Source organism: Catharus ustulatus, chromosome 8 (assembly GCF_009819885.2).
Source record: "Catharus ustulatus isolate bCatUst1 chromosome 8, bCatUst1.pri.v2, whole genome shotgun sequence".
In the NCBI taxonomy this organism is placed as follows: domain Eukaryota; kingdom Metazoa; phylum Chordata; class Aves; order Passeriformes; family Turdidae; genus Catharus; species Catharus ustulatus.
The window spans coordinates 3,782,301-3,803,985 of record NC_046228.1 but is presented as its reverse complement, the minus strand read 5'-3'; the positions used below and the strand labels follow the sequence as shown (position 1 = coordinate 3,803,985).

Here is a 21,685-nt window from a genome sequence, read left to right as displayed (position 1 = left end):
GTTCAAAGCCTGGTTTTGCTTGTTACAGGCTTAAAAAAAAAAATAAAAGAGGATAAAGATTTGATTCCCTGTGATCATCACAGAACTCACAGCCAAGCAAAAAATTTGACTCAGAAGTGTTTTTCCCTAAGAAGGAAATGATTAAACAATCCAAGTATTCATTACAAACCAGGCTGAGTTTCCTCCTCTCCCATCAGGTCATCTCTGTTTTCAAGAGCTGCTTCTGCAGCTCAGCCTCTTCCTCCTCAAGAGGAGCCACAACCCACCAGAGACAGGGACCAGCAGGAGGGGAGAAGCAGGACATGGAAACCCCAAGCATTTTTGTGCTCTTTGCTTGTGTGAAGTGTGACTTGAGCTCACCATGGCACAGAAAACTCAAAAACACCCCAGTGAGCAAAGTTCACAGGAGCACATGGGGGCTGACTGGAGTGGTCATGAACAAAACCAAACTGCAGGTGCCAGAGCTGCTCCCAGGGAGGAGAAGGGTGAGCCCAGCACAGGGAAAGAGCTCTGGCTGCAGCATCACAGCCAGGAGAGCAAAGCTGTGAGCTGGAGTGCTGCAGTCCTGCAGAGAAGGGCAGAGATCTTTGATAGAGGATTCAGCAGGGTGTCCTTGCCTGCCCTCCCTTGGCATTTTAAATGTCCTCATTAAATCAGCAGCAGGAAACTGCAGGGACCAGCACAGGGACAAATCTGATCCAGGCAGATCTTCCAGTGAAGTACATTTTTTTTCATTTTGTTGAAGATTTTTGTTCAATAAAAAGAGTTGGTTTATTGGTTCTTTTTCCCAGTGTTATGGAATCACAGAATGCTTTAGGTTGGAAGGGACCTTATAGATCATTCTGTTCCACCCCTGCCAGGGACAGGGACACCTTCCACTGTCCCAGGTTGCTCCAAGCTCAATCCTTGGACATTCCAGGGATCCAGGGGCAGCCCCAGCTTCTCTGGGCACCCTGTGCCAGGGCCTGCCCACCTTCATAGGGAAGAATTTCTTTATAATATCTAATACAAGCCTGTCCTCCTTCAGTGCCTTGATTTTTTTTTTTTTAAATATAAAGCTGGGAAAGTCTCCAAGGCTTTGGACTAAATAAAAATCTTACCTCGGCTCCCCTGCTTGGCAGGTTTTCACTTCTGATACAGCACAGATCAGAGAGGTGCTTTTTTGGCTCTCACACCTACAATAAGATTATTCTCCAACATATGTTTCCATCAGTCATGAAAGCACTCTCCTCTTGTCACACAGCCTCAGGTGACAGAAGGGCATCTTTGGGTACAAACTTTCATCTCACAAACAATCCTTTGTGATCCACACAGGCTGAGGGAAGGAGGCTGGTGAGTTCCCTTTGCTTTCTGAGCAGAGCAGGCACAAAGGAACCTGCCCACCCCAGTACAATTCCTACCCCAATTTCTGCCCCTGCTGGGGCTGTTTCCCCACTGCCCTGCCCCTTCCATGGGGCACAGGTCAGTCCTGCAGGGTGTGTGTTCAGGAGACACCAACGTGCCCTGGGTGCCCTCGGTGCTGTTGAAACCATCCCTGCTCCTGTCAGGCAGAAACGCGCCTGCTGTTCCTCAAATCTGAGCAGGAATCCAGGAGGAGCCTGGACCTGCTCCTCCTGCAGACCCTCAGGGTGCTGCACACCCAATTTTTATGGGGAAAGAGGGCAAAACCAAAATTTCCTGCCCATTGGAACTCAACGGTCTTTAAGGTCCATCCCAACCCAATCCTTTCTGTGATTCAAAAAAAACAAACCCCAAAACCCCAAGATGAGTGTGAATTCCAGCTATAAATAGAGTGTCAAGATCTGCTGTAAACTCTAACAGAGCTGAAGTAAAAATAGAAGCATGACAGGATGAAGCAGTGCAGCTCTGGCGTTGAGAGGAACAGCAATGTCAAGAGGATTAATAAAGAAAAGAGTGAGGCTTTGCCACAGTAATTACCCACCTACCACAGAACAATGTGGAATAAAAATAGAAACCTTATTGCCAAATAAGCACCTACTCCCACAACCACATTCAAAGAAATTAAACAAAAAACCCACGGAAAATTAAACTGTTGAAAGAAAAATATTCTTTTTCTAAGACATCTTGGCATTTTTTTCTGGTTTATCTTCAATTGCTTGTCACACTCATTTTCTAAGGGAGAGTTCTGACCAGAATGGATCTGTCAGAGTGGTTGTGCATCTCCTGCATACTTGTGCAAAAGGTCCAGCAGCACCTGGGGAATTATCTGCTCACATAAATCTGTGAGTCTCAATGACAAATTAAAAAGCCAAACAAAAATCTGAAGAGCAGGAAAAATCCCAAATCCTCACCTCCAGTTTCATCCCTCATGTACATTCTGCCACAGTCACAGAGGAATAAATGCAGACAAATCTGGGCAAAACTCTTATTTCTCAGTGCCATGAGCACATTCTCCACCACAAACAGTGGTCAGAAAGCTCAAAAATATCATATTTATATATATACACTATATATATATTTGTGTAATTATGTGCAGATATGTAATTAATTCATATTTTAAAATAAAATTAATTATATATAAAAATTTATACATTATGTATAAATATATATATCATATATATATAATATATGTAATATATGTATTATATATTTACATATATAATATATATGATATTTTATATATCATATATATATTATATATGTAAACATATATATGGTGCTATGAAGTTTATCTGCTCACATAAAAATCATGTTATTTTGGAATTACAGCAATTACTTGGTGATTGCCTAGGGATGAAGACATCTCAAAGAGGTATGGTTATTCTAAAATAAATTAAAATCACCCTGAAACTGTAACCTAAGCTAATCAAATTAAATACTGGAAAAGAATGAGGAAGTTTAACACAAGGTAAGTGAAAAGGCCCAGAGGAAGATCATGACTACAGAATTTGCTACCCTTAAACTTCCATTTTATGCCAGATATAATGACTTTGCCTTTTACTGCTGCCTCCTTCAATTACAGTAATTTCACAGTTATAAGCCGCACTGAGTATAAGCCGCACTTCCAGGTGCCAGCAACTTTTCATTCTTTGTCCATACATAAGCCGCACCTGAGTATAAGCCGCACGTTTCAGTACAGAGTGTGATAAAAGGTATCTATTCTATCACCATCTGTTGAGGGCAGGGGCAGTGATCCTGATCTCCCTGGGAGATATTCTGCTAATGGGCCATCCATTGAAACCAGGCAGGGCATTGTTCTTTATCTTTTCACAACCCATCCTTCCTCCAGCCAGTCATTTTCTGATCATGGCCATTGAGTCCCACTGTGGCACTGATAAAATTACTGCATCCCATTGGGAGTTGCTCCAGCCAGGGGGAAGAGCCCAACATTTCTTACCAAGATAAAAACAGAGGTTTTGGGACACTAAGGGAGCCCCTTTCTCCACTGGACTCCAGAGGAAAACCAGATTTCTCCACATCACCACTGGAGCTCCAGAGGAAACTGCACCTTGTACAGGAGCACTGCTCCAACTGAGCCACATCTGTCACTGCAGGAGGATGCAGCCACCATGGAATGGGACTGCTGCCAACACCCTGCCTGACGGGTGTCAGGTTGTACTCTGACTGTGTCAGGGTTTGGGGTTTGTTTCTTTGTAGTGCTGTATTTCTATTTTAATTTCCCTAGTAAAGACCTGTTATTCCTAATTCCCATATCTTTGCCTGAGAGCCCCTTGATTTCAAAATTATAATAATATGGAGGGAGGGGGTTTCCATTCTCCATTTCAAAGAGAAGCTCCTGCCTTTCTCAGCAGACACCTTTCCTCCAAGCTAAAACAGCAACTTTTCATTCTTTGTCCATATATAAGCCGCACCTGATTATAAGCCGCACTTTGGGTTTGGACCAAAATTTTAGTCAAAATGGTGCGGCTTATAATCGTGAAATTATTGTATTCCATGTCTCACAGCATTCCCAATCTTTCTGGTTTTTTTTTTTTTTCTTGAAGAACCAAAGCACACCATGAATTCCTTGAATTGAAAGGAATGAAGGGAATTGATAAAACGGAATGAATTGATGAAAGCTCAGAGTCCCATGCACAAAATTAAGCTGTACTTACGACCAGAGGGAGTTCCTTCCCTGTGTGATGACTCCAGTGAATTTTGTCAGCCTTCGAGCATCTACTTCAATCCACTGGTAGGGGTCATTTCTTCCTGCACACCAAGCACCATCATAAAAATCATTTTCGTTAACGCCTGCCTGAAAAGAAGGCAAAGCTGACCATAAATCAGAGCTGAGAAACTGGAGTTCTTGCATGGGAAAAAGAAAGGAACACACCATTCATCCCCCTCACTCCTCTCAAACACCCTTGAGGCCCTCACCAAAATATTTCCTTACTCAAGGCAGGGCAGGAAATTCTGGGAAGTCCCTTTGAAAATGAAGAATGTTTACATAGAAATTTCAATCAGAAAAGATAAACAGAGCTTCAGTTTGTTCTCGTGGCCAGATGGAGCCACAGATCCAGAGCCACAGCCTTTATCCAGAACAAATTATCCACACGGCCTGCAGAGCTTGGAAAGTCCTAAAAATCCAGCTCCAGCCCATGTAAATAATAATTAGAAAATCCTGTTTTCCCTGGAAGCAGCAGAGTGCAAGGCATAAGGAAACAGCAACACTACTTCCCAGTTGAACCAGAATTATTAATTTTCATAGCAAGGGTGGCAAAGGTTAAAAATTTAGGAATGTCTGGCTGCTGCCCAACTTGAGCACCAACCTGAGTCCCAATTTCTGCTGGGAAAGCCACCACCAACAGCCTTCCCAGCACTTCCAAAGAAATAGCTGAAGGTATTTTGGGCAAGCTGTTTTCCAAATAAATCTGAACTAGAATTTAATGAAACATAGCATCTGAAGCCCTCAGAGATTTATTTTCCTTCTGAAGCCCAGGAAATGTTTGGCACCAAGCTTGGGTAAAGAGCACAGAAGCTTTGCCATGTGGTCCTCTGAGGGTACATGTATTTTTGTGGTATTTCATCCGAGCTTTATGTGCATTTATCATTGCCATCCATGCAATTCCAAGAATGGATATAGTTTAAATATTTCCCAAATGAAAATGAAGAGGTTTGCAGACTTTTTCTACCCCAATGGGTGGCTCTAGCCCAGAGAGGATGCTGTGGTTGATCCCTTTTTGCAATGTTACTCTGATGGCATCTAAAGGAAACACAAGGCACTGATTCAATTCCTAAAAATTCTCATTTTCTCAGATATTCAGGTCTGAGACAAGGCAGCCTAAAAATTATTTGTTTTCCTACATCTACCAAAATTAAATTAAGCCCCCTACTTCTATGCATTAACTCTGATATTTTAAGGAGAACTTTGTATAACAATCAAAGAAAAAACAACTATTAACAATGGGAGATAAATTCTTCAAGGAGAGCAGAACAGTGGGAAAACATGAGAACACAAACACAGCCAGTGACCTGAGTTATAACCCTTTGCAAGGAAAGGTTTCAATGCATTTTAAAGCAAGATGGAATCTGAAGTAGCCTGAGGCTTTCAAACCTTGCCAGGGAGAGTTAAAATCTACAGAGCACCTTGAAGCAGCATCCTGCTAATCCCCTTCACACTGGGGAAATTCCAGCAGCAATCCCCATCTCCCATCCCTGGTCCTTATGAAGCTGAGGGTATTTCCCTCTGGTGAGATGGAAGTCTCCTCCACATTGCAATGGGAAGGGGAAAGCAGAAAAAAAAAGTGTGGAAAAAGTGCTGATGAAAATAAAAAACTCCTCCCACCTAAATTACATTCCTGAAGTATCCATGGTTTCAGCTGGGTTTAAATGAAGTTAAGCTTCATTTGCATATCAAATATGGGGAGTCTCAGTTATCCACAGCTTCAAATACTCTGGCCTCAAATAGGGGCAAAGACACCATAAAAATTAAAATTAAAAAAACTTAATTTAAAAATTAAAAAACTCAACATGCTGCTACTTCTCCCTGCTCTCTTATTTCCTGATATCAGCACCTCTGAAGCTAAAATAAAAGGAGATTTTTATGGGTGCTTTACTGGGTTATTTTAACTCAGTAAAAAAAATCAGGTGTCTGTGTCTAATCTGCACAAAATACTACATGGAAAAGAGAGTTTCATCAATTAGAAGTTCTTTTTAGAAATGTTTCTGAAGGAAAAAAATCCTCATTAAATTTATGCTACAATTTCTCTTCTCAAGCTTCAAGTCTATATTTTTTTTTTCTGAAAGTGTTTCATTTCCCTGTGGCCACTTCAAAAATCTGTTTCTATGCAGTAAAAACTCATAGACTCAATCAAGCATTTAGTAATTAGAATTCCTATTAAATTTCTTTGGAAAAAGGATCATTCCTGCGAGATGGGTACAGTTATCACCAAGTATTCTGCCAAATAATACAGATCAAGATACCTTTCCTCAGTAAGGTGTCTACTTGAATTTTAAAAATCTATATTGAATTACTGGAAAAAGCAGATTCAAACTATGTCATGAGTGCTTAAATTATCTTCATAAGCAGGAGTCTGAAGGAACTAATGAAAATTGGAAGCCAGAGCTAAGTCTTGAGCAAATCTTTTTTTTCCTTTAACAGAATATTCAAGAATAACTCCAGTTCTAACCCAATTTGTGTTTCACTTGCAGCCAAATGCAAAAAAAAAAATCTCAATATGCTATGTCTTATGAAAAAAACAACCACCTTTTGGACAAAGGAAAAGAAACTTTTTTCTGTCAGTCACAAGTAAGTTATTCCCAAGTGTGAAAGTTGAAAATTGTAATTCAGCTAAATCAAATTAGCTGCTCATTAGGTATCCAGAAAATAAGATGAAGGTTACAAATTCCTTTACAAATAATATGACTTTGCATTTTAATTCATGTTTTTCTTCCAAATTAGATGTGTGCAAGGCAGAATAAAAACCAGCTCACAATATCAGTGTTCTAAAAGCCTCGTTCTATAACGAGGGGAAAGATGATACAACCAAAATGTATTCAAATAAAGAAAGAAATTCCAGTCTTCTGCCACAAATCAGCTGGAGCAGCAGTAAAAATACACCAAATATCAAACCACCTCTGCTAAAATTCTTTTCCATTCCCAGCAGGATGAGCAAAAAAATTATTTTACCATAGGAAGTTTGGGAGGGGGAGAAAAAAAAGCATTGCTCATCACAGGTATTTATAGCAACCACTGCCAGCAGGGAAGAATTAAAACACAGAGGGTATGAGTAAATACTCAATAATTTTTCTTTTACTTATAATTTGATAATGCAGCTTTTCAAAGGGAGCTGAGACCTGGAAAGTCAACCATGGAACCATGGAGAGGTTTGGGTTGGATTGGACCTTAAATCCCATCCAGTGCCACCCCTGCCATGGCAGGGACACCTGCCACTGTCCCCAGTGTCCAACCCCAATGTCCAGCCTGGCCTTGGGCACTGCCAGGGATCCAGGGGCAGCCACAGCAAATCTGGGAATTCCATCCCCACCCTCCCAGGGAACAATTCCTGCCCAATATCCCATTTAAATCTCCCCTCCTTCAGCTTAAAGCCATTCCCTGTGTCCTGTCCCTCCATCCCTTGTCCCCAGTCCCTCTCCTGGAGCCCCTTCAGGCACTGGGAGATCTCCTGTACACACAACTGCCTGTGTTTGCTTTACTTGATTCATCTTCAGTGTTTGGATTTCTCCAATCAGGAAAATGAGGTAGGGAAGGAAACACAGTTTGACAAATTATTCTCGTTTCAACCGCTCTTAATTATCATAAAAGTGACAAATACTAATGAATTTTATCCCTGAAGGCAGAGAGCCTCAGTTAATATTATTTTATGCCACGATTTCTCTTGATGATGTTAAATTACTCCTGGTTGTTCCACTATTGCAGTTGGATCTCCAAACTATGGGGCTCTACTCGTGCCCTTGAGAAATCCCACCTTAATCCCCAGATTCAGGCAGGACTGGGAGGAAAATCAGAGCCCACACAAGTCAAGGGCATGAGAGAAGCAGATCCTGCAAAGTCCCATCCAGTTCTCAGCCTGTCCTTCTCTGGAGTAAAGCACACAGCAACTGATTCATTTCATGTGCTTCAGATAATCTAAACAGGAAAAAGGGGAAAACCAAAACAAACCCTGAAAAGCTTTGGAAAAACTTAATTATTCTGCAAATTCTCTGGGAATTGAGGCAGTGCCAGTTACCTGGGGAGAGCCCTGAGTTGCTCAGCTGACTTCACATCAGATGATGAGGTTGGGCAGAGAGAGGATTTTGTATTATTCTGGGGGGGAGCACCACAGCCCCACAAACATTGTGACAGCTCTGTGGTGATATCCAGATCAGCAGCCCATAAAATTGCTTGTCACCATACCCACAGCATAACATGTTCACAGAATTCCAGTGGCACATCAGTGTCTCTGAGCTGGGCCAAGTGTTTTCCTTCAAGTTCTGAGCAGCAGGAAAACACAGCAGCTTCACTCCCAGTGCTTTCTGCCTTTGCCCAGCTCCTGGGCTGAGCAGCCAAGAGAAATCCCCAGGGACCTCATTACCCACCTGCCACATCAGCCACCTGCAGGACCTGGCCCTGCTTAGAAGCAAATTCCCTCTAAAGATGACTGAAATTCAGAAATCTTCATGCAGAGTAAAATGCAGCACTGAACCCCCAGTGGCAGGGACCTGCAGATTCCAGGTTTAGAAATTTTTCATGCTATTCAACTCAGCCTGAAAAAACCTGGTTTTAAAGAAAAATAAAGGCAAGCCCAATTTTTTTTAACAGTAGTAACTCTATGTGGTGAGGGCATTTAGGGAATTATTTTATCTGTATTGTATTTTACCCCTGTTTCAATAGGAGTAAAAAAAATTGTTCTAATCCAAGCTTTGAGAAATTTTGGTAAGAGTTGAGTGGCATTTTTCTTCTGTTTTTCTTCCCCAATAAAAGACTGTACTTAGCTTCTCTGGAGATTTAATTTAGAGGAAACATCAACCATTGGTAACACTCTATTTATTTTATATATATATTATATATTTATTTATCATTTCTTTATTTATTTTAACACACTACTGGTGATGACAGGACTGGATGGACTCCTGGTCTAAACCAGTGTGGTCTTGTGTTTAAATAAATTGAACTTCAACAGCAGCATGAAAACTAAGTAGCCAGAACCAACAGAGAACTCAGAGGTTTGCATCCCAGTCTTTGGTTTTATGGCATTACAGAAACAAGATTGTAATAAAATAACTCAGCATTCCTCTAGAATATCATCTGCATTCCATTTTTGTGATCATGAGGGGTTTTTTCCTAGCAGAAAATACCAAGTAAAGAAGCAAACTCCCTCAGTGGGCTCTCAAAGACAATAAATGTGAGGCTGCAGGTGAGAGCTCACCTTGTCACAACTCCATGGACTGGAAATGAGAGCCCATTCCCACCTCTGTGCTGGCTGCCTGCCACCCCCAGCTGCCTTTTCCAAAGTGGTTTCCTGAGCTTTCTGACCAACTTTAATATACTAAAACAAACACTGGGGAAAAAAAAACTTAGGAGGGGTGTGCAGGTATTTTCTCCAGAGAGAAGCTGAGAGGGATGTTTGTGCACAGTGGATTTTAACCAAGGGTGATTCCTCTTCCAGATGTGGAATGGCACTGCTGGTTAGAGCTCATCCTAGCACCAAACCCCTTCAGCTGGGGAGAAACACAAATCAGAGGGTCTAATAATGAAAGATAAATTAAATAAACTTCAGAGATCTTTCACTCTTGGCTCGGTGCTGATATCCTGTTTATGACTTTTAAGTGTTGTGCTTTATCATGCAAAATAACATTTTCAGTCTGGACAAACTGTAATTCAGAGAACAGCCCTGAGCAGACAGAGAACTAATAACAAAGTGGGAAAAAGAAACAGGAGGAATGGGAAAATGGCATTTTAAAGCACTTAAACACATTTTTAATCCTAAACAAAAGAAACTAAACAGGACTGTATGTTAGAGAGTTCTGAACTGAAGCATTTTTTGGATGGTACAATCACTGCTTCTGAAAAAAACTGCCTTAGGGAAAGAGTTTCACTTGAAACCACACTTTCAATTAACCATTGTCATTAATTACAGGCAAACAACAAAGAACACAGCAAATGCTGTGAGAGCTTCCTTGCAGGCTGGTGGTGAAGGGAGCTGGGAGAGGAGCTGCCTCCACCTCTGCTGGCTCCCAGAGCTCTGCATTTGCGCACCAGGCTCGGAGATTTCCCCAACCAACCCAAAGCTTACCCACCAAACTCTCTCCCTTCCACAAGCCCAGTGTTTCCCCTCCACTTGAATTACATGAGCTGACAAAGCAGTCAGAAGCAATAACTATCCACTGGTTCTCTTTGTTCAGCTGCACAACCTGGAGCCATTCTCCCACTCTGGGGGAAGTTTGGCGTTACCTGAATGTTGAGCCTTCCTCGGTGCGCCCCGAGGCCGTAGCGCTTCGCCGTGGAGGCGTGCAGCTGGAAGTCAGTGATTTTTAATGTCTCTAGACCAAGTGGAGGGCAATCTGTGAAACAAAAGATTGATTAAATTTTAATTAAACAGGAAAAGAAAAAAAAAAAAAGAAAAAACAAACCGACCCAAACAAAACAACAGAACAACACAAAACAACATAAAACGACACAAAACGAGTATTCAAAGTTTCTGGTTCTGGCTGGGGTCCTGGCTGGGATGAAGGAGCACAGCAGTGCTGAGGTCAATGAGAAATGGCAGCTCTCAGAAAATCAATGACACAACGCAGATTTACAGTTTACAGGGGCTCAGTTTTTCCCAGATATGCCCAGCATTTCCTGTCAAGTGCTTTCCAGTACAAAACACCAGGAAAATGCCCTTTTTAGTTTTCTTTTTTGTCTTTTCTTTTTCATCTCTTGCTTGCATTTTTTTTTCCCCCTCCCTGTACTCATTCCAAGCTACTGTATGAAGTTATGTTTCCAATTAAAATCTGTTCTGGAAAATTCACTCAGAGTCCCTCTGGTTGCACAATAGCATCTGTTCCAGAGGTCTGGGAGCCCAGAGGGAGCTGAGCTCTGCAGAGGTGCTGATTAACACAAACAGAGCAATTCTGAACCAAGGACCATCTCTCTAAGCCCCAAATTCTGCACATCCTCGAGGACAGAAAAGCAAATGCCATTAATTTGGCAAAGCAGTTCTTGGAGCTTTGGCTTTGGAAGATTAGAGCTTGGGAAAAATCTGTTTCGTGGTTATCAGACAAATGTTTGGCTTTTTAATCACTCACCAAAATGTCATGAGGTTATCAAAGTAGGAAAGAATCATTTATGTTGGGAAAGCCCTCGAAAATCATCAAGTCCAACCATTCCCCCAGCACTGCCACGTTCAGCACTACTGTCCCCAAGTGCCACATCCACACCTCTGCCAAACCCCTCCAGGGATGGGGACTCAGTCCCTGGGAATCTCACCCTGGTTTTATTTCACTTTCAGGTGCGGTTTTGCATTATTAGGCATGATAAGATGTGAGATTTTCCAGACTCCTCCTTAGTTCACAACAAACTGAAATCCCTCAGGAAAAATGTGACAGGCTGTCAATTCATGCTGCTGTTCCTTTGTTCATCCTTAGGAAGTTCTCACACAAATCCAGGGCCAAATGTCTCCTTCAGAAGTAGTAAAGACAAAAGCTAGAAAATTAATATATTTTCTTAAGTACCAACAGTGATCTTAGTCTTACATAAGAGCTGAAATGTAGACAGCTCCTCATTTCAAAGAGCTTTCAGTTCAATTATCCAAAAGAGAGAAGAAACAGGATGTGCAGTGAAAGCCAGAGGAAGGAATAGCTGGGAGGATTTTGGTTTGATTGTCTGATTGTTTTAATTTCATTTCCTTATAGAGTGTTGCATCTTTCATCATGCTCCAACTGGAAGAAGTCTCAGCTCTGACAGATCTCTACTGGGAGTAAATTACATTGTTGGGAGCTGCTGCCTTTTTAACAAGTTTGGTCCTCAGGACAGGTTTGGAAATCCATCTCATGGTGAAATCCTGAGAATGCTTTGGCACTCTGGTGTAATATTCCTCTGTGAACAATCTCAGCATTCCCCACACTCAAAGGTTACCCAGAACTACCTGTGCCAGGTCTGAGCTGAAAATAAAGGTGAGCTGAAAAATAAAAGCAAGCTGCTTTGGCATGCCCAGTTCATAAAATATCATTTAATTCAGTGTTTATGCTGCTCCTACCAAAGCCAAGGGGTGATCTATGGGTACTGCTGGGAGTTATAAAATAAAAGCTGAAAACTCTGCCAATGGAGCTACCCCAGGTGTCACATCCCTGCTCCATGGGATGCACAGACACAGTCCCTGTCCAGCTGTGCAAAACCCTCTTTTGATGAGACCTTTAGGAAATGTGATTTACCAAAATATGAGTATTGGTCTAATACCCATACTCAACTGTGAGGACAAAAGACTCTCTAACAATTTAAAGTTACAAAGTGAATGTTTATTCAGCGCTGGGCAGCAGTGTGGGGTAACCCCCAATACACACTGTGAAATTACAGGTGGTCACAGAGTCTGTTTATTGACAAAAGGTTCAAACAAATTCATATTCATAATACCAGCCCCTGCCATCCCTGCTTCCCATGCTGATTAGCTGGAATGGCAATTAAGCAGTGTGGTTGGCTTCTTGAATTAAGTCTGGGCTCGTTTTTGTGGGGAGGGGTCTCAAAAGGAGGAAGTAAGGTGAGTCTTCCTCACCCTGACCTTTTCTATCAATGACAATACAAATGGCTTTGGGGCAACTCCAGTTTTGCAAAGAATGAGTTTCTGGTTGCAATTGTTTGTGTTCTTTGGACCTACCTACCAGTTTCATCCTTTCCCATTGCAAGCACAGCTGAGCAAACATAAATTGACAGGCAATCAATTATTGAAGTTTCAGGTAACTATCTCAAGCCCAGTTTTTTTAACTTTTAACTAAAATCTTAATTTTTTTAAGATTAGTGTTTCAAATGCACTATTTGTGAGCCTGGCAGCTGCCTGTCAGAGCAGGCTGAGGTTCCCTGCAGTGACATTCACCTGCCCATGCAGGTGTGAGAAGCAGGTTTGGTTTTATTCAGGATGAAATGTCATTAATTCACTATAAAGCTGCAGAATTCCTGGGTTTCCTGTGGATTAAGGCTGCAAGATGGGTATATCCAGGCTGAAAAAAAATCCCTGAGTATTTTGGTGTTTATCTCAGTTTCTAGAGAAATTGAAGCTTAATAATAAATGTTCATATGGATCTCAGAGAAAGGAGCTTGGTTGCTCTTTATTTTTCAAGGATGAATTACTTGTGCTGTCTGTGAATGCATCAGATTACCAGGCCAATATGAGGAAAAGCCCCATTTAGCAGGAGCTGCCAATGAAACCAGGACTGGGCTGTGTGAGCAGGCAGGGTACAAGAGGCAGAACAGGTAACTCTGATAAAAACCCTGCGAGGAATTGTTCACAACAATCTCCTTTCCCAATCTGCTCAAGCCTTGCAATATTCCAAGTGAAATCATGAGGATCTTTGCCATCAATTCAACAGTATCCTGGAATTTATTTTTTTACAGTTATCCATATAAATTAATAGAATATCTGCCTTCCCTCAGCTTTAGGCTGTGACTTCACTAACTAACCATATCAAAGTTGGTTTTTTTTTTTTAATCCTGAATATTTTTCTCCAATACTTGGCTGAAAATTAATGAAAATACTTTCTTACAGTGTTGGCTCCTCTTTCTCCAGTGGACATCCCAACCTGGGAGCAGCAGGATTTGCACTCAAAGACCTTCAGGTATTTCCATCTGTGTAACTCTGCATGGGGATGATATTCTTGGAATCATCAGGACTGTTGTTTGCAGCAGCTTGCATGCATGGAATTCATGCAGTTTTTCACAAGAGAAGACATTTCATTTTGCTTGAAAATAAAATTATGTCTTCTATTTATAGCTGTAATATTTGAATAATAATAATTTGAGAATGTAGATATTTTCCACTTGCATACAAATTCCAATATCAATAAAGGGATAAAAAGAGGAACAGGTAGACCAAAACAACAATTTGTAATGTACAGAGATGGTGGAGACAAATTTTTTAATATAGCTTCTTCTGATTACCTCAAATTTACTCATTATAATACAACAAGATCCACCTGAATTTGCCATATCACTACTGAAAAAAAAATTAAAAATCTGAGTCATACTGAGAATTTAATTTTGGATAAATTATTTTGTTGGGGTGTGTGTCCCTTGCTTCTAAAAGCTACTGGAGATAACCAGGACAGCCTAGTTTTGAGAAAAAAGAAAACAATTTATGGCATTCATAAAACTTTCCTTTTTAAAGTATTGCTTTAATATATTTTATTTAACTTGAAGAAATATTTCATGAAACAATGAAAATTGCCACTCAATCAGTAGGGCTGTCTTAATGATTTGGTACTCTCTGTGCCAGCTTGAAAAAAAAAACCTTTGGGGAAGCAGGAATGACCAGAGCTTGTGTGAATCAACTGCACAATGGCTTCAGCTGGAAATGACCCAGCTGTTTGGTTGTTTCTTTAACCAGCTGAAAATTTAATAATTATAAAACACAGGGAATTCAACTGTGGCTTTAAGACATTGAAATAAACGTCCTGTGCATATAAGAACTTAATTTTAAAATGCACCTACAGCATTTTTGGTTTAGAGAGACACAAAGCAAACAGGAAGAAGGGAAGGGGCTGTTGTGGACATTTCTCCCTTCCTGGCCCATATCCAACCCTGATCTTGTGTGTGATTTGCAGCCATGGACAGGTATTCACTTTACAAATGAGCCATTAACAGGATGTCTGGATCAAAGGAATTAATTCCAGGCTGTATAAAGGGACAGGGCTTGGATTCACAGTTAACATTTGTCTGTGGAAGGGTGTTCTTGTGAGGTTTTCATTCCAGAACAGCTTTCCTTTGGCAATGCTGGATGGCCACATCTCAGTGTCCATTATTGTCCATTATTCTTCTCCCAGGAGTCCCAGCCAGTTCTGGTCCCTGGGACTGGGAAATTCCCTGTCCCTTAAATCAGCAGGGGAAACACCCAGCAGTCAGCTCAGTCTCCACCTCAGCTCCTGAAACCTGAATTTACTCTGGGTTTGCCTACAGCAAGAACCATCCCTGGATGTGCAGCTGAGCTCCCTCCTCAAGCCAGCAGGCCTCAGTTTGCAGTCTCAGCATGTGGGGATATTTGATATTTGAAAGCAGGTTCATCCTCAACATGGCCTTGTCCTATTGCTGCAGCATCTTCAGTTGAAGCTCTGGTCAAAAACCCAATTTTTGCAGGGCCAGAGTGGTTTCCTTCACTCCTGCAGTACAATTTCAGCTGTTCTGTATCACACAACTGTGTTAGCAGGCAAGGAAAACACTTGTGGTCATCTCTATTCCTAAATTATTCACTGATTTTATTTCCTTCTGGTTCAAATAAAGAATGCCAGGTAAGTCCAGATTGCTTTTATGGCTCTTGTATCCAACAAAGATGCATTTAGGAAATCATTCTGCCCTCCTCTTTCAGAGGCAAAGCAGACAAACAATTCTTTTACTCAAAGAGAATTTGCCATCAATTTTGGAATATGTTCAGCTTCTCAAATGGAAGGGCAGAGAGAAGCATCATGTTTCCTCTTCAGACCACATCATAAGAGCCACACCTGCAGTCCTCTTCAATTCCTACAAGTCTGTGCTGGCCTAACTCCCATGAACAGAGACACTGGGATCTGGAAATTGGGAAATCAGCTTTGAGCAGTCTGACAATCTCCTCTCCCAGGGGAGTTAAGAGGCAAAACTGTGAATTTACCGACAGATACAGGTCAATTAGGCACACAAATAAATGTGTATTTTGTGGGAATTAAGATTTTAATGTTCATTATACCATTCACACAATTCTTAGGTCTTTATGGTCTTGCACAAAAAATTTCTTAATGAGGCCAGAATCATACACTTTGCCCTAGCAGCTAAATTTAGAGGTTTTCCTATGAAAAGTGTGGTTGATAATTCATCTTCCAACAGCAGAAACTTTTAATTGGAACTCTGGCAGTCTAATTTCTGTGGCTAAAGTTTTGCTCAGGTCACAGCTATGCAAAGTACTTTAATACTGCAATGCCCCTGCAAGGTGAAATACCAGTGAAAGCACATCTCTGACAACCTTCACCTTGCTGAAAAAATCCTTTGATTATTTTCTGTGATGGACAGCCTTTGTAGGGGCTGATTTAAACAGAATAAAGTCTTCCATTTTCTAAACAATTTTCATATTACATAAATAATTTATATTTATTTATGAGGACATTGGGGGGTGGGTGCAAATTTGGTCTCTAAATGTTGCTGTTTTGATGATGTGATCATGGAAGTGTGAAATTCCCACAGATGTTCATGACTCACACTCCACAGTTGCTATGGCCCAGCTTTTCCCTGGAAAAATGTCCATGGATTTCAGTCTGAGTGGTTTTCTGACTGCTCATATCTGAAGTATTGCTAACAACCATCACAGATTTCTTTTCTGGCCTGAATTCAGGCCACCAGGTCATCTGAAGCAGCATCCTGAGGCAGCTGAAAGTTCCTCAACCACATTTTGTTTTATTTACTTTTTCTGAAAAACCCATTCCCAGAGCACTGTGAGAGCAAAGCAGGCAAAGTGCACTTACAACAAATCCCCTGCACAGAAGTTAAAATATTGAATTATAGTCCCAGAGCAAAGAGCAAATAAAGAATTTAGGAGATGCCAAAATTTCCTGTTCTATGAACACTTTAATTATGGGCTAATGTTGCATTGAAGCTGTATATTTTTCCAGGATAAGCAACAAATGCTGCATTGAGGTCTTCAACATCAGGGACCTCTCTCAGGAGGAAATATTTATCACAGCACTGCAACATCCACTTGTGATTGCTCTTAAAGATTTAAAAACAAATAAAGAATAAATGAAGAATTAACTGGGTTCTTTAGGTCAGGTCTGACATGAAACCAATGAGATTCCAAAAATACACTTTTTCATTTTCTCCCATTAGCTTTTCACATTTTTGCTCTCTCACAAGCCCAGGTTGTGGCTGGCTGGAGATGCAACAGAACATTCAGCAGGAAGAGCTTCTATTATTCCTGGCACAGCTGCAGGCAGGAGTTTCAGAGTGCCTGGGAGTTTTCTGGCCAAGCCTTCAGACTCAAGAGGTTCATCTAAACTCCAGACATCACATTCACTCCCTGAGCTGCCTTCTGCTGCCACCAGCCTGGCAGAGCATGGGATTTGTGATGTGGCACCAATCGGTACCCACATCTGCAAAGAACTCAAAGTATTTAATTTAATCACTCTGAAGAAAACACATTTTCTTTAGTGGCCAAAAGAACTCAGCCTGAAAAATATCATCATATCAGTTCTTAATTTTTATTATGAGCTTTGACAAAGGCTGAATTCTGTGCTGTTCATTTAAAAATGTCTCCTCTGATTTTTTTTTTTTTAGAAGCACAGGGTGAAGACTTTCTGTAATTCCAGCTAAAGCCACAAAACTGAGTACAGCCATCAAAAATGAGAACCATCCCCTTTTTTCCAGAGCCAAACAAATAGACTTAGCCAAAAAAATGGAGAACAAAACTGAGACAGACCACTTGCACAATGGCTGGGTATAGGACAAAAATTATCATTAAAAACACATCTTCATGCCAGAAATAGCTACAAATACCAGGTCACTGAGGTGTACTGCTAGAACAAAGATTCTACACTAAGAGCATTAATTGTAGCCATCAAAAATAAACATTAAAACTTGGAATACTATTAACAAGTATAAAAGCAAGACAGAAATATCCCTGATCTTAAGATACAGCCCTGGCTCAATAAATGAGACATCTTAGAAGAGCTCAAGTTTAACCACATTAGCAATCCCATTTGGGTGCACTTTACCAAAACCAGGATAAATATGTAAGAAGTTGTATGAGTATAAAACTGGCTTCTGGTGCAATTATTCCCCTTGCCCTCCATGACAGCTGTAGCAGGAATTTTATACAGTAGTAAATATATCCAATATATCCATAGCTGGTAGAGAACATTCCCTGGGCAGAGTGACAGCATAGGCATGAAATCCCTTAAACATAAATAAACTGGAAAGTATCCATAATTCCTGGTCCTAGAAATACACTTTTACTGAGAATTCTGGCTGTTTTTTGAGGATTTTGCAACACAGCCAGGCATTTGGACAAAAACATGGGCTTGAGGTGGCCCAAAGGAAGAATCCAAGTGGGAGAACTCAGGAAAGGGGATGTAAATTCTTCATGCTGAGAGTCAGAATTGCCCACCTGGGGCTGAGAAACACAAGAACAGCTTCAGAAATCCTTTGGAAATACCTACAGTAATTTCACGATTATAAGCCACACCCAATTATAAACCACACGTCCGGGTGTCGGCAACTGTCTGGGGTTACAATACAGAGTGTGATCAAAGGTATCTGTTCTATCACCATCTGTTGAGGGTGGGGCAGTGATCCTTATCTCCAAGGGAGATATTCTGCTAATGGGCATCCATTGAAACCAGGCAGGGCATTGTTCTTTATCTTTTCACAACCCATCCTTCCTCCAGCCAGTCATTTTCTGCTCATGGCCATTGAGTCCCACTGTGGCACTGATAAAATTACTGCATCCCATTGGGAGTTGCTCCAGCCAGGGGGAAGAGCCCAACATTTCTTACCAAGATAAAAACAGAGGTTTTGGGACACTAAGGGAGCCCCTTTCTCCACTGGACTCCAGAGGAAAACCGGATTTCTCCACATCCCCACTGGAGCTCCGGAGGGAAACTGCACCTTGTACAGGAGCACTGCTCCAACTGAGCCACATCTGTCACTGCAGGAGGATGCAGCCACCATGGGATGGGACTGCTGCCAACACCCTGCCTGACGGCGTGTCAGGTTGTACTCTGACTGTGTCAGGGTTTGGGGTTTGTTTCTTTGTAGTGCTGTATTTCTATTTTAATTTCCCTAGAAAAGAACTGTTATTCCTAATTCCCACATCTTTGCCTGAGAGCCCCTTGCTTTCAAAATTATAATAATTTGGAGGGAGGGGGTTTGCATTCTTCATTTCAAAGAGAAACTCCTGCCTTTCACAGCAGACACCTGTCCTCCAAACAGCAATGTTTCTTTCTTTGTCCATATATAAGCCACACCTGATTATAAGCCGCACTTCGGGTTCAGACAAAAATTTTAGTCAGAATGGTGCGGCTTATAATGGTGAAATCACTGTAATCCCACTGGAATAAATGTCACTACTCTGCTATCACCCAGCTTTCACCTTCTCACTCTCCTGAGCACACAGATGAAGCCCACACACAGGGAGCAGGAAAAACCTGAGAAACTGTAAAGTTCTCATTAGTAGTGACGAGCCATTAAATGTTATCCCCACTGCTACAGACACCTCCACTCCCAAGTGCTAAATTTACACTTGAGGAAGACTGAAATCAGCAGCTTCCCAGCCAGTTCCACTTAATGTTATTCAAATTTTAATCCAGTTAAGCTCCAGCACAGACAAAACTGTATTTTTTTACTTCTCAACAAGGCAGAAAATGAGTTGAAAATGATACTGAAACAGATGCATTAACTTCCATCAATGATGCAGCTCAAAGCCTAACACCAGTAAATCATGGATGGGGATAGGACCATTGGCTCTTCAGTTTTGGGTTTCATTGGATGTTTTTTAGATTTCTGAGCCAGAAGACTCCAGGGCCAGGCTGATGAAGCAACATGAGCTGTGCCTTTAGGCAGCCCAGAGTCATTACTCATCTCAGCTGAGAGCTGAGATGTCAGCTTCCATATTTTTTATTGTTAAAGTTAAAAATACTCAGATTGCCCACAGAGAGCAGACTGTACCTGCAGTGAGCCCTGGTGAGGATCATCCTGCTGAGCTGATCACCAGTTCTCCTCTGCTGCCTTGGGAAAAACTCATCCTTGTCCATCTGAAAACTTCCCAACAACGTGCTGCTACTCAGTGGTGCTGATAGCACTGGGTTAAAAATGTTTCTAAAATCATGGGGATTGTATACAACAGATTCAGAGGTGCAAAGAAAGGTTGGGTCTGGTAGGGCTGGGAAAGGGAACCAGGCCTGGGAATGAATGTTGAGCTTTGTCTTTATTGAATCATGTAAAACTGCACCTGTGGAAATCATCATGTGATAAATAATGTGATTGTTAAATGTGATAATTGCTTGGTAAATTGAATATATTTTTGTTTAATCGTAATAAGAATCATGAGAAGCAATGTTATGGTGACAAGAACCATGAGAAAGGATATTTGGGGACCTGATGGAAATCACAAGAATCCATGCTTGGATAAATCAATGTATACAATAGAACAATATGGGTTTAATAATTATTATATAGCTACATAATGAAAAGGGTATAAAAACCTGTCCCTCTGGAATCCATGTGGAGTCAGATTTGGGTTTGTACCCCTGATTCCCAGAGCTCTGCAATAAAAGCACCTGCACACAACCATCCTGTGATTGTGTTTCTACACTAACAGTGCCACTAAATCTGAACACACAGACACAGCTCCATGCACCAGCACCCCCAGAGATGGGCTGGGATTGCCAAGCCAACCCTCAGCCCTTGGAATTCCCACCCCTTCTCCTCCAGCAGCACTGAGGGAGCATCTGGGAGGTTCTGCTGCAGCCCCAGGGTCTCCTGGAGCTCTCACCCTGCTCTCCCTCCCTGCCCAGCCCTCTGCCAGCCTGCACATCTGGGAAAAATACTCCACCTATAAAAGGAACCTATGACAGGAAATACCTCAAACCAATCCAGCTTGGTTTTAAAACCTTTTATAAAGTGTAAGGTCTGAGTTTTATGAAGAGCTGGTGTGTCTGCTATAGTAAGTTTAGACATTTACACACTTTTTATTTTCCCAGCATCACATCTGTTGTTATTATTTAATAGGAAATAAGAAGAGAAATTAATAAACCCAAACACTTCTCACAAGGCATACAAGTTTTCATAGTGCCTGGAGCTGTTGCTCAGACAGTGATTCCAGAGGAAAGTTGTGTGGTTACAATAAACCTGAACTCAAGCCTTGAACTCATTCCCAACCCTTGAAAAGGAATCAGTTTTAAGTTCTAGAGTAAAGTAACAGAAAAAATAACTTTGGTTGGGTTGTCTGCTTCTCACTTAATTACTCTTTTTTATTTAACTGATTATTCATTTGCTAGACTGTATTCTTTGCATGCACAGAATTCTTTGAATTCTTGAGTATTCTTTGACACACAGCTCTGAGACAGCACTAAAATGTCAGAAGTAACTTACACATTTAAATCCCAAACAGTGGAAAACTGCTTCAGTGAAGGGAAAAAAATTTGGCCAGGTGCAAATAGAAAATAACCAGAGGTTCTTTGGATATATCCAGAAGTGCAGAAAAGCAAAAGATTTAGGAACTCATATAACAGAGATTTCTTATTTCCTTTAAAGCCCACTGTGTCCAAGCTGTTGCACCCTTGAGAAGCCCCTGAGAGCAGAGGATTTAAGAGTTCAGAGCATCAAGAAGCAACATTTCAAAAATAACTAAATCTCTGAGATCTGAGAAAATCAAATCCAGGCTTGTGTTGAAGTGTGAGTACCCTCTTTTATTTAAAAAAAAAAAAAAATAAAAACAACAAAAAACCCAAACCAACAACAAAAATCACCCCACACCAAACCAAAACCCAGAAATAAATAAAAGACTGGAATTGTAGGGGTGCATGAGAGAGGCTTCCCTCAGGATGAGGTCTGTAATTGGCATTTGGGCTCAGTCAG

At 41.2% G+C, this 21,685-nt stretch overlaps 1 protein-coding gene across 1 annotated transcript in view; it reads right to left on the bottom strand.

The window, feature by feature from the left end:
- CPXM2 (carboxypeptidase X, M14 family member 2) overlaps positions 1-21,685 on the bottom strand; it is a 66,024-nt gene that overhangs the window by 33,719 nt on the left and 10,620 nt on the right. The window contains exons 2-3 of the mRNA XM_033066731.1: positions 10,355-10,464; positions 4,077-4,216 (exon numbers count right to left, since the gene is read on the bottom strand). Coding sequence (XP_032922622.1) covers positions 4,077-4,216; positions 10,355-10,464 — 250 coding nt within the window. The remainder of the gene's footprint in view (positions 1-4,076; positions 4,217-10,354; positions 10,465-21,685) is intronic.